The 13,555-nt window shown below is 39.1% G+C and overlaps 1 protein-coding gene across 4 annotated transcripts in view; it reads right to left on the bottom strand.

Annotated features, from left to right (window-relative positions):
• The window catches only part of LOC149203814 (UBQ, helicase-c and DEAD-like helicase domain-containing protein), a 420,226-nt gene that overhangs the window by 358,252 nt on the left and 48,419 nt on the right, over window positions 1-13,555 (bottom strand). For 3 of the 4 annotated variants that reach the window (XR_016253976.1, XR_016253977.1, XM_089403572.1), the window contains 3 exons: window positions 13,340-13,408; window positions 13,008-13,130; window positions 12,774-12,923 (listed from right to left, as the gene is read on the bottom strand). Coding sequence is in view for 1 of the 4 variants with exons in the window: in XM_089403572.1 (XP_089259698.1) it covers window positions 12,774-12,923; window positions 13,008-13,130; window positions 13,340-13,408 (342 nt within the window). In the remaining 3 variants the exon portion in view is untranslated. The remainder of the gene's footprint in view (window positions 1-12,773; window positions 12,924-13,007; window positions 13,131-13,339; window positions 13,409-13,555) is intronic. The other variant, XR_016253978.1, reaches the window with a different exon arrangement.

The raw sequence follows: 13,555 nt of genomic DNA, 5'->3' as shown, positions 1-13,555 counted from the left end.
TAAAAATTTGCATTTATTTCCTCAAAACTTTGACTTTGACTTAACCCCAGGGACCTAAGATATAAAATTTAGCAAAATAATCAACTAACCTTAGTCCCTAGACCAGTTAAGATTTAATTTTTTAAAGGATCCACGAATTTTACCTCTGGAAAATTTAAATTTACCTAGGACCTAGGACCTATGAGGGGATAAATTATTTTTCTAACCCTCAAGACATTTTACATCATGATTTTTTACATTTTTTACATCTCAAGGGGGAAAACCCATTTGACCAAGACCCTCACAGACTACCCATTTCTGCGACACAAATATAATCTAGCAGATCAAGCAATTTGTAATAAAATAACCTAACCAAATAGTTAGGATTATTCCCAAATCACTTTTACATAGACTCGATCTAGCACACTAGGACTCCCCTAACATTCTGGTGACAAAATCCATTCCGACTTTGGGGTAAGGCTGAAGGAAAACTCTACCGATCATGGATCGGTGAGACAAAAAACCTTTCGGAATGTAGATCGTCATCAAAAAATTAGGTTTACCTAGGTAATTACATACACGACACGGATCTGCTGAGATTATTTACAATTTACACATGCAGAAAGGGTTTACAATATAACATGATCAGGGTGATGATGATAGTCGAACGGCACGGACACATTGATCAAGCGCTATCCCTTTTGCGAAAAAGGGGGGTGTACTACTATGGGTCGTTGACACGTAGTGGTTAACACGGTGATCATGGCAAACTCTTCCTCCAATCTGGAGGACAGCCTATCAATCTGCGGGGATGCAGCCTATTGATTTTGCTTCTCCTCCTTGTCCTTCTTTCTGAGAGGACATTGAGTGTTGTAGTCGCCAAGCTCACCACATCTGAATCATTTCACCTTGGAAATGCCCTTCTTCCTCCTGCGTTGCTCTTGCTGCTCCTTTAATACGAGGGCCACATCCTCCTCTTCCTTTACTTGCTTTGTCCCACTGCTGTTGCTATTGCCAGTGATGGTGGTCTTCACCAAATCTCCCCTCATCTCCTCCTGCTGCAAATCAGCGCACATACGATCTCAGTTTGGCAACTTTTCTCTGCCCAGAATACTCTGGGAAGACTTGCCACTCCTCGGAAATGTTGTTTAGAACAAACCGCACCAACTCAATAGCTTGAGGCTCTGATCCTACTACAAACAGCTGATCTCGGATATTTTGAAGCCTAGTAAGGAATGGGTCTATGCGCTCCCCTTTCTGCATTCTCATGCATCTCATCTTCTCATCAAGATACATCTTACGCTACTCTAAAGATCCCTCGTATAGCATAGCAAGTGCTTCCACCACGTGATCTTGAACTCCGTCGAGAATCAGCCTCTTTGCCTTCAGCATCTCCTGCTTGTAGGTCTTAAGCGGATCTACATCTGCAGGTATAGCTACCACGTCATTGATATAAGCTTTGAGATCATACTCATCAAGAAGACAGCAAATTTTGGCCTTCCAAATCACATAGTTGGAGCTTCCTCCAATCGATCCTAATCTCTCAACCCTGCTAATGTTGTCTCTGCAAAACTGTCGAATTCCTCTTCTCCGTTACACAGCTACTGACTGGCTTTTTGCACTCCCTGTTGGAGTGGGCAAATTTGCTCACAACTATTGCTGCTCTGCTAGAAAAAATCGAACTTCTAGGCTAGAAGTTCCCTGAGGAAAGAATTTCCTCAGTGTGTGCTCTTCCTTCCCCCTGACGTCATTTTGCACTAGCAAACTGCTGCAAAATAATTACGTCCTAGCTGAAGATTTGCTCTGCAAGGAAAATATTGTCTCCCTTTGCCTCTGGTAAGCTCTAATATGGAAATCTAATTTCTCTGTCAACTATCTCAAAGAAATAAGTTTTCCTCAAAAACTAACCCCCCTGGCCCAAGGACGGCGTTGCCTCTTGAGGGTTCGAACTACTGCCTCTGCAGAGATTCAAAATTCCTCCTCCCTTTTGCTACTGAGCTCTCCAACCTACAATTTGTCCTCTGATACCATGTGAAAATTCAGAAACCCCAAATCCTATTGCAGCAACTAATTAATTTTCTTCTATTTGTTAAATAAACTTGAACAAATTATTTACTACATCCTACGGTAAATATCGAAGCTAATACACAGCAGCCTTCACAAATATAATACTGCGGAAAAAAAATAATGCTGGAAGAATAGATGCACACACACAAGTACACAATTATTTTTTTTACCAATGTCCCCAGAAAAAACCCAACTTGGGAAAATCGATGTAGCAACTGAGGGTTTTATTATTATGCAGTAGTAAATCTGAGTACAAATCTATGGATGCTCAAATCTAGCAATCCATACAGAGAAAGGATGGACTGAAATCTAGTGAGAAAGATCTCACTTCCACCGGTGATCCGACACTGACCTTAGATCAAGATGAGTCGCTCTCTGCTGCCTCTGTGCAGTCCCTACGTCAGCCTACACAGTTCTGCGTCACACAACTCAAACCAGCCTCTCTCTCACTAACTGATCAGCTGTTGTGTGGGAAATGGACTGTCCTGACCTCCAGGCTCCCACTCCGGCGTCTGGCACTGAATCACTACTTCTCCCCAACAAAATACGGCTTCCCCTATGAAGCACTGTGTTGCCTCTCTGCTCTATGTTGCCTCTTTATGGAACTCTCTCTCTCTGTTATGCACTCACTGGACTGGAAAATCTTCCTCCCAACCTTACTATCCCTGCCCTTCTCTCACTGCTTCAATCTTACCGAATCACCTCCAACAACACACAGCTACTACTCTGAAGATTGGTTTCCCAACAAAATTGAATTCCTTGGTGTCTCAAGTGTGTTCTCCAACCCCCATTAAATTTCTTCTTAAAATCTCTCGTTGAGACATTAACAGCCAAAATTAAAACATAATCAATGGCTAACATTAACTAGAACTTGATCCATGTCTTCCTCTAGAAGATTCTCACCGTGACTTAATTAATACCCTTTAATTAATCAGTGTTTCTAAGTTTAGACTTACGCCCCATTAGAAAAAGATTAATTATTTTAATTAAGTCGTCTCTAAGTGGAATTTCCATAAACGATTTTTGGGTTTTGGAGAATACATGTATTCTAGCCTCTCCACCAAATTCTGTGGAGAGAACACAACCGATGCTACAAACACTAACAAATGTGTCCACGAGGTATATTTTCAAAATTTCAAGTATAAATTTGTGTTCAATATTTCATACCATTCTCATGAATCAATGATGAAAATGTTCGACCACCAAATAGAATAAATTATACAGCTCGTAACAAGGACCACTCAATATCATAAATGTGTTCAATTCAAGTGTTTAAAAGAGGCAATGTCAAACCAATTTCTATCCATCTTTAAAGCCTAAACACAAATGGTTTTTTTCCTTTTTTCGCAAATCTTGATTCAGAACAAATGGTGTAATATATGGTTGTGGTATATTAGACATATGATATTTAAAATTTAAATAAAGCACTCAAATTCAAATTTTTGAAAACATTGAGCATCAAAATTGTGGTTTGCAATACCATTAAACTTTGCAATTACGAGTTAAAACTCAAATCTTGCAGTGAATTGTTTTTTTTAAATAAAACCTAATTTAAAATAAAAAATAAAACCTAATCTCTAATTTGAACAAAATAAAATCTATTTTAAAACCAAAATTTAAATCTAATTTAATTCTCTTTTTTTCTCTCTTTTTCAAAAATAGAAGTAAAACCTATTTTAAAGGACATTTAAACTATTTCAAACTTTTTAATAAAAAATTTAAATCCATTTTTTAAGAGTATTTTTGCAGTTCTATAGTTAGAATTATTTATTTTACTTTGACTCTTGCGTGTCCTTAACATGTTACCCCATATTTGACTCATAAGAATGACCATCAATTTCCATTGGATTTGACTTGTTTTCTTTCTTTGTCAAGGGTTCACAGTGACTTGAAATTGCAACAGTTTTCATCCAAATTCTAGTTTGAGCCGCCTTCACAACAATTGTTACCTGATAATTTTACACATGAAATCAATAGGTTGACTCATTCCTATGAATATATTAACCCTATGGACAATTGGATGGAACAAATCTGTGGAGGAACAAATCAGTCTTTGTATGCTTTAGGCCTTATACTTCATGAGCATACTTTTGCCATGATGCCAAAATTCAAATTGACCAACATTCCCCTTGATGTCCACACAATCTTTAATATATCCCTGTTTTGGCTGATAACCAAACATAAGGGAAGATTTTGCATCGTGGATGAATTTCTCAAGTGGTTGCATTGGAACAGCCATATCTTTAGGTTAGCTTGTAGGAGTAGGAAATAATAAGCTCTCTAGGCAGGTAGCATAGTCTTGCATGTTTATTTATTGCATTACACAGATTAATATTACTTTCATTTCCTAGTTTAGTTGTCTTTACCTTCCTGCATTTACTTCCTGCCATTTCCTTTCAACATGGTTTTTTCTAGTTGTTGCCAAGGGTGGTAAATTTTCCTGTAGGCTCTCATATTTCTCAGGTTAGATGTTGTGCATTTACAGATTTAGTCACTCCATTGCACAATGGATAAGGACTTCTAGTCTGCGAAACTAGGGAGAATCCAAGAGATAACACCGCAAATAACCTTCCACCCATTTGTTTATGATTTCAGTCTAGCCATCTATCTGTGGGTGATAACTAGTGCTCAGAGTTAACTCTGTACCTTCCAATCTAAACAATTTTTGCCAACAGGCACTGAGAAATTAGCTATACCTATCACTAATTATCTATCTGGGTACTCAGTGTAGCCTAAAGATTTAGCTGAAAAATAATTCTACTACTTGCCCTACCTTGTAGTCTGATTGGATTGCCATAAAGTGTGCAAACTTGGTCAATCTATCAATTACCACTAAAATGCAATCTCTGCCTTGTAATGAAATCCATGGAAATACTCGCCCATTTTTGTGTTGGGATGGGTAATGGTTGCAATGATCCTAAGAGATGAGTATGTTCCACCTTACTCTGATGGCAGGTAGTACACTTTGTCGCATGTCTCAATACATTTTCTTTGAGGCCCTTCCATGAGTACCTCTCCCTAACCTATTGGTATGCATTGAAGTACTCCTGATGACCGACTAGAGGTGAATAGTGGACAGCCTTCAAGATTTTTTCCTCGAGAGTTGATTCAGGGACTAAATAAACCCAGATTTTATAGAAAATGATGTCGTTTACTAACCTATACCTGTCATCTTCAACCAATCCATCCATCAACCTGCATGCAAATTTATTTTCGGAATAATTTACTACCAAAAGTGCATTCGAATTGGTAGTGATCTCCCTGAGAGAACGTGTTGGTCGTTTCCTTGGGAGGGCTGTTAGTTTTTGGTAGCATCAGAAGTGCTCTAGCCTTTAAAATTGGTGGAGGGGCTAAGGCACATGAGTTTTAAAGAACCCAGAAACCATTTGGAGAAATTCCACCCGGATTGTATTTTATTAAAATAATAAATATTTTTAATGGAGTTCCTAAGTCTAAACTTAGGGAAATTAAAATATTAATGAGTATTAATCAAAAAATGGGTGAGAATGATCTAGAAGGCGGATCAAATCATGTTTTAATCTTAGCCGTTGATTAGAGACTTAATCTCGGTCGTTGAAGATTGAATAGGAAAAGTATAAAATGGATGCTTGGGGTTCATTTGGAAACACACACAAAGAGATTGAGGAAATCGATTTTCTGAGGTGACAAGTTCTCAGGAGGAAAATCAATTGGCAAGATGTTGCAGCTGAGGAGCAGAGAGAATCCAGAAGAAGGGCTCTCCGGAGAATACTAATAGAGATAGGTGGAGAGAGCTTGCAGAGAGGCAGTGCAGTAGCCTGGAGAGCTGACGCAGAATCCAGAACTATCGGAACAACTAAAACTGCCAGAACAACTGGGAGAGTTGATGTAGAGGCAGCGCAGTAGCCTGGAGAATTGACGCAGAATCCAGAACTGTCGGAACAACTAAAACTGCCAAAACAACTGGGAGAGTTGATGTAGAGGCAGTGCAATAGCCGAGAGAGTTGACGCAGAAAAGTTGTCTGTCACGCAGAATCCAGAACTGTCGGAACTGACGGAACAACCAGGAGAGCTAACACAGAGGAAGCGCAGTAGTCGAGAGAGCTGACGTAGAAAAGTTGCATGTCACACAGAATCCAAAACTGTCAAAACAACCGAAACTGCTGGGAACTGTCGGGAACTATCGGAACAGCAGAGAGTTGACACAAATGCAGCGCAATAGCCGGGAGAGATGACGTAGAAAAGTTGCATGTCACGGAGAATCCAGAACTGTCGGAACAGACGAAACTGTCGGAAACTGCCGAAACTATCGGGAACTGCCGGAACTGCCGGGAGAGCTGACGCAGAGAGCAGAGAAGGTGAAGCAGAGCCTGAAATGCTAACGCAGGGCCAGCACAGAAACGGTCGTGGTAAGCCAATCTTGTGTCGAATCATTCTCTCCCTTGAGAACTTTGCATTTTTCCTTGGAGGATATTTTTGGATCATGGGCGAATTTTGATGTGTGGATTGGGTCTTCTTATCTTGGAGCTTCTTATATTCCAAATGTGTTGATGGTTGGATATATTCTCTTACATGTAAGTACAATTTTGATGCTATTTTCTTTTACTTGATGCATACATTGATCATGAGATTTTCGCTATTTTAGGGCTAGTTGTTGCATGCATTTACGGCATCAATGTGGAATTATGTTTCTATATAGCTTATCTCTATGTATGAGCCATGTTTGATAAACGAATTATCCTAGAGGTAAAAGTTACCTTGACAAGCCTTCTCCATTTGAAACGAAGTACAAATGCTTTTAAGGTCACTTTTCTTCTATTTCTCTTAACATTGGACGAAGTTCACTTTGAGAGCCTCCTTGAATAAGAAACGAGATCCATCTTCACAGTTCTCCTTGACTCCATATCCCCAAGAGGAATTAGGCACTGATCCATCAAAAGGTGGTCACTTGGTCCCGTGTGGTCCCACACCTTTGAAAAGTCAAATCTTCAAGAACCATTTGGGAAGTCAAGTTCATTAAGGATTTTAGGATTAGGGAACTCCTTCAAAAGGCATATTCCTCTAAACCTAACCCTCAAGTCGTCACCCCCTTGTCCTAGAAATCTTTGCACCTTGCTTGACAAGCAAGAAAGCTTTATTCTTAAAGCCCCTTCTAGGAAAAGGATTATAAGGATTATACGGGTCACTTCATATACATTGGTTGATTTATCCTTCACAAGTGACTTTTTATATGTATCGAGTCTCCTCCCATCGATGAGAGTCTGTAAAGGGTAGGGAGTCTTAGCTGAGGTGACAGTGGGCTAAGCCTCCATCGTTGCCCTTTGGTCTAAGAGTCGCCCTTTAGGAATCCCTTTTAAGCCCCCCGCTAGTTTGAGCGGTAACAAGACCTCCTCGACATGCCATGTTATGACCACCAACCACTTCAACATCAAATCCCTCAAACTCCTCTATAGTAAGGTGCCTTTTAGCTACCTAAGTTGCATATATGAAGTTGTGGGTGGACCCTCCATCAATAAAATAGTGGCTCATTGGCCCTGCACAACCACTCTAACTCTAAAAGTGTTATACCTGGGGACACAAGAAAGCTTGGCTATAGTAACCTTCTTCCTCTCCACTCTCGATGGTTCTTCATCACTATTGTTATGTCCATCTTCTAGAATTTCTTTTGGTTCCTTCTCTTCTTCATTGTCAAATAGTACTTCTATATAGTGGACCTTATCTTTTCCCATACATCTATGTCCTAGTACCCACAATTCCTTGCAGTTGTAGCAAAGCTTTTTCCTCCTTAATTCGTCTATGGTTTCTTCCACTTTACTCTTACCTTCCACGGTTTCTTCTCTTTGTTTTTTAGAGGAGTGAATTTAACTGGGCCTTTTTAGGAACCACATTTTCCATGTCTCTAGTTTTTCCTATAGCATCCTACAATGTATTTGGATCGAGGGCCTTGACCCAACCACGTAGTGGCTCGAACAACATTTCCAGAAACAACATTATTAACTTGCTTTCAAATATATCTATAACCATCACTACCAACTTCTGAAATTTAGAAATATAAGTATCTGGAGTACCTATTTCTCTTAGTCATGTCGGCTCCCTGAAATGTAATTCGGGATTCATTTTGTCAAAGCACTTGATCAACCTCTTTGTGAATTCCAAGTAGGAAGTGATACTGGAGTGACCTAAAGTGGTTAATGTAGTGGTGTATTGTATGGCTTATGTTTCTAACACAGGGTTGAATTGGAAGTATGTATCCAACTTTTGCACTCATGCTCTGGCTATGCAGCTAGATGAGACATGAAAAGAAGGGATGGTTATCTTCTTGAATTTTTTTGGAAGCTTATAATTTTGTGATCATCGATTATAATCTCTAGGCTTGTTCCTGAAATTGATAGCACAAAAGTCTTGTAGGGACATTGTTGCATGAAACTCCTCTCCTAATGTCCGATACTCCCTTAAATAGTCAATAAAATCTTCACCTCACCTTTGTTGCCCTCGGCTCTCTGTTGACTGCTCTTCCAAAAAATTTGGTAAGAAGGGCCTAGGTGTTATTCTACTTGATGGTTGAGGATTATATTGGGTGGGGCTATAAGCGTTGCTCACCTCAACATGTTGCTCATGGTGGCCATTCGATTCTCCTATGCCATTGTTGTTGGAATTTTATTGAGTTCCATGAATACCGACAAGAGATTGAGTGAAAAACTGCACCAATTCTTGTTGCCCTCTGGCCATAGTCTGCACCAGCTCTTGTTGTCCTCTTGCCAAGTCGTTTGGGGCATTCAAGATACTCACAAACCACTAATTGTTTTCGTGACCCGTTTCTTCTCTTTTCTCTTCTAATTTAAAGTGAGGGAGATATTTTCCTTTCTTTTTCCTTCTGTATGTCATGTTATCCCTATCCTTTTGTTGATTTTGGGTTGCATCGGATGTGCTCTAGCCATGAAATTTGGTGGAGAGGCTAAGGCACATGAGATCTCCAAGACCCAGAAATCGTTTGGAGAAATTCCACCTGGATGAAAAATTATTAAAGTAATTAATATTTTTAATGGGTTCCTAAGTCTAAACTTAGGAAAATAAAAATATTAATGTGTATTAATAAAATATGGGTGAGAAAGTTTTAAGTGACAAGGATCAAGCCAGTTCTAATCTTAGTTGTTGATTAGGGACTTAATCTCGGTCGTTGAAGACTCAACAGAAAAAGTATAAGAGGAAGCAGCAAGCTTGAGGGTCAGTTGGAGATACACCAAGTGATCAAAGAATTCGATTTTTTGGGGCGAGGTTTGTTGAGGAAATCGAGTTAGTGATCAAAGTTGCAATGAGGGGCAGTTCAGCAAGGGATTTTTATCAGAGGCTGAAGAATAAATCGCAGAGAGGTGGTGCAGTGCCGAGAGAGACAGTGCGGGCCCTAGAAGGACTGATGTAGAGGCCGTAAAGCTGACGCAGAGGACACGGAGGGCTGACGCAGTGAGATGCAGAAGCCACAGAGGCTGACGTTGGGCCTTAGAGACAATGCTGAGGAGACTCTGTGGGGCATACTGGGAGCAAATCAGTAGACTCTGAGCAAGGAGAGGGTGACGCAGTGCCTGGACCAGCTTTTGCTATCCAACATAGGGAATAGTCGGAGTCGCTATGGGGTTTGATCATCCAGTTGCTGATTTGCCGGAATATTTGTCTCCGGATAGAGGTACTACTATCGAGGATATTCTCTATTAGGTGAGCCATTTCTAGCACCCTAGTTGTATTCACGAAATCTGCTTAATAATACAAACCCTCTATATGCTGCACCGGTTTTCCCGAATTGGGTTTTTCCGGGGACGATTGTCCAAAAATAACAGTGTCCCTTGTGTTATTGTCTCAATTTATTTCAGTGCATGATCTATATATTTGTGAAGGTTGCAATAGTGTTTACTTCGATGTTTATGCAATTAAATAACTTGTTAATGTAAAAAACAAGTAGGAGATTGTAAACCAGTAATTGCAGTACGTGTTTCTGATGTGATAGATTCAGGAATTTTCACACCTTCAAATTCCTCTGGGCATGCAACCCCATAGGCTAGTAGGAAGACCAGCTCTGATACCACTAAAATATCCATTTTAATATAACTCAAAAATTTTCTATCAAATTTCTTCAAAAAATTTCGAGACATAATTTTTCCGAAAAATAATAAATTCCAACAAAAGAATTAGATAGCTAGTAATCACAATTTTTAATTGTGAAAATGCCACAGCAAAACCCAGCCAATTGTATTAATAATACTGAGGGAGATTTACATCAATTTATTTTGGAAAAACATGGCAAACTGACATCTAAGATAATTCAGGCTCCTTCTAAAGATTATCTGGCCTGATCCATGGCTGCAAATTCTTTAGCAAATTCAGCTAGCTCCAATTTGGCCTCTTCAAAAATTAAGATCTGGTTGGAACAATTCGGCCTCTTCCCTAGCACCTAAATCTTGCTCTTGATGGATGCAAGTCAATCTCTGACAAACCGCTCTCCTTTCCTCTGCAATAAGCCGACCCAGTGCAAGGCCTCTCTGTCCTCCAATTTTATTTGTTTCTACTAATAACTGCGCCCTTGGAGAAACAACTCGGCCCTCTAACTTGTCCTCCATAACTTCAGAATAATTCGGCCTGCCCTCGCATCCACAAATTCAGCCCTCTGCAAATTTACTTTGGCAAGTAATTCGACCCTGTTCTTGGCCAAGTAATTTGCCCTTTTTCTCTGTCAATTCAGCCCTCCTCCAAGTGGTGTGATTTTCTGCTAACTCGACCTCTTTGAAGAGATGCGCACGACTACAACTGGACCCTTCTTCTGGACTCCAATCGTCAATCTTCTCCGATGAACACCAATGAAGAACATGAAGTGGTTCTCCCTCTTGACTAGCTAGGGTGGATAGTTTCACCACCAAAACTGGGATCTCCACAAGGGTTTCCCCTCACACAGTAAGCTATTAGAGCGCCAAGTTCAATTCTCAAATCTACACATATCCCCCTTGAGCCTCCTTTTTTTTTATAATTATTTCCTCCTCTTGAAATACCATGGGTGGCTGGAAATACCATGGGTCACTTTATTTTTATTTAGTGATTTACCACTTTTCTACTTAATTATTAAAATGTTTCCTTTTAAATATGATGACATTAAACAATAAAGCCAGATGATTCCCCTTTTTTCCGACTATAGCCTACGGGTATCTGGGTAGGCTACTAAGTCGACCCCTTCTGCTATTATGGTTTCGGAAGGGACATTACACACTAAGTGCTATTTCAGTTATATGCACACTTGCTATATAAATGAGAAATTTTGCATGTGTATAAACGGTTTGGGTTCATATGGATGCACACGAACATATATGTTTTTCTTTAGAATTTCAATATTTTATGTATTTTTTTGTCAGCCAGTTTTTTGGTCCTGTTTTCTCCAGTTCCGGACTGATTCCTAGTTCAGGGGGTCGATTAGTTCGATGACCAATTCGGTTTTGATAACACTGCTTGAAATTTATGTCAACAATTGATCCATGTGCAAATAACTAACCCTTCTCAATCCAAGGGCCATGGGAGTGGAATGCTCCTCCAATAGAAGCTACAAGAATCTGCATTAAGGGTGATGTTTGTTACCCATGCAACTACAATGGAGTCAAGCCAGTGAACTCATGATATCATACGTGCTCCTCAAACCATCAGAATTCAGACTATTATTGGCTGCTGGTTTGAAGTAATATGCGCATTCATTTAGACAGTCTCTATTGATACAGCAGGGCCTTCATTCTATCTCATTAACCTTTTACCGGTGCTGCAGCTGCTGTGCATTTGATATTCTCTGGTTTTAAATTCACATCAAGCTAGGAACTGGAAATACCCTCAAAAGTGCTTGTACAAGGCAGCATTCTTTTGCTGAGGCAGGAATAACTTTTGATCCAGAATTGGAGAAGTGCATCCATGCAACAAAAGGACCAACAGGACCAACCTCTGCGGTAAAACATGTCATCCCTGACCTTATGGAAACCATCATTTTACCCAGCAAATTGATTGGTAACAATGAAGAAACTACCATTTTCAACCAAAGACAGAAACATAATTACTAATATTTGGGAGAGTCCTGTTGTTGGAACTTGATTGTTGATGGAGTATATATTATGATGTATTATAATTTATACCTACTACCATATCTTGTCATGATTGTTTTCTATTACCTTATCTCATTATCCTTCACAAAAACAAACTTTGACCTATATGTTTCAACTTTTGTATGTGAGGTTCAACAATAACACAAGCACCCTTTCAAATTTACATGAAAAACGAAGTTTCTCATACTAGGAAGAAGTCGTAATCATAGACAGAAATATATTTACATCTTATGGGCACTCAGTAAAAGCTAGCAACCCCAAGAAAGAGCATTAAAATTATGAGAATGACTTCTTAAATATAGATACAAAATGAAACACAACAGCCTCATGGTTACCTTGTATTCTAAGGTAAAAGCTAAACTGTTAACCAAGACATTTGTCTAGCATTCTGTGAGGCTCCCTAAAGAAATGAAATTTATAACAGGGACCTAACTAGTTCAAAAGACTCAGAAATTAAATCTATCATGAGAAGCCCGTAAAGAAACAGGACAACTACAACAGGCCCCCTAAAATGATCAATGAAACAAAAATCATTAAAACAATCAACAGAACATTTCATGGTGTTTAATATTAGTTGTATAAAATATCTTGAACCTAAAGTTTAAACAAATGTTTGAAGAAAATAACCTTCGTTGGAAACAAATACAGAGCACAAGATAGTGGGTTTGTAGATAGCTCTTCCAGAACTGGGATATTGTAGCAAAGTGACTTGCCACTAGCAGTTGACGTTGCCACAACAACATCTTTATGTGAGAGTGAAGCTCGTATAGCTTCTGCCTGCATAGGGAACATAACTAATTTCAACCAAACTTTAGTTATTAACAAAAAGAAATAAACATTTTCAACAGTAAGAAGACAAACCTGATGACTGTACAGCATAGATATGCCCATTCTTCTAAGTGCAACCTTTGTCGATTCTGAAAATGTCATAAGATGATCACCGTACTTTGCTTTCCTAGGATTGATAGTTTCCACGTGTACTAGCTATCCAAACCAAGAAAGAAGAATGAAATGATGAATGCATAGCAATCACCTAATCAGATCTTCAGTGCAGCTATATACAAAGAAAAGTTAAACAAGTTTTCCAAAAAAATCATCACATTATGGGAAGCATTTCAAAATGAAATTAGAATTGACTTGTGTTAAAAACTAGAGCATTGATAAGTGAATTTCAATATATCAGAAGCAACCACCTGTCCACTAGATCCCAATCCTTTCTTTAGATGTTCAACCATATCAAATGGAGTGAGCTCATTTGTCTCCTGAAGAAAGTTAGCATTTATGATTATTAGCAATATGCCATACCATAATCTCCTCTGGCTTTTAATGTTTCTATAAAATGGATAGGTTTTGAATTGCCTGTTAATATCATCTATTTCCAAGAAATGTCATGTCACTCATTAAAAGGC

The sequence above is a fragment of the Pinus tabuliformis genome, chromosome 2_1 (genome assembly GCF_031772625.1).
Source record: "Pinus tabuliformis cultivar Carrire ecotype Pingquan chromosome 2_1, CPIR1, whole genome shotgun sequence".
NCBI classification, from domain to species: domain Eukaryota; kingdom Viridiplantae; phylum Streptophyta; class Pinopsida; order Pinales; family Pinaceae; genus Pinus; species Pinus tabuliformis.
This window is presented reverse-complemented; position numbering and strand designations above follow the sequence as displayed.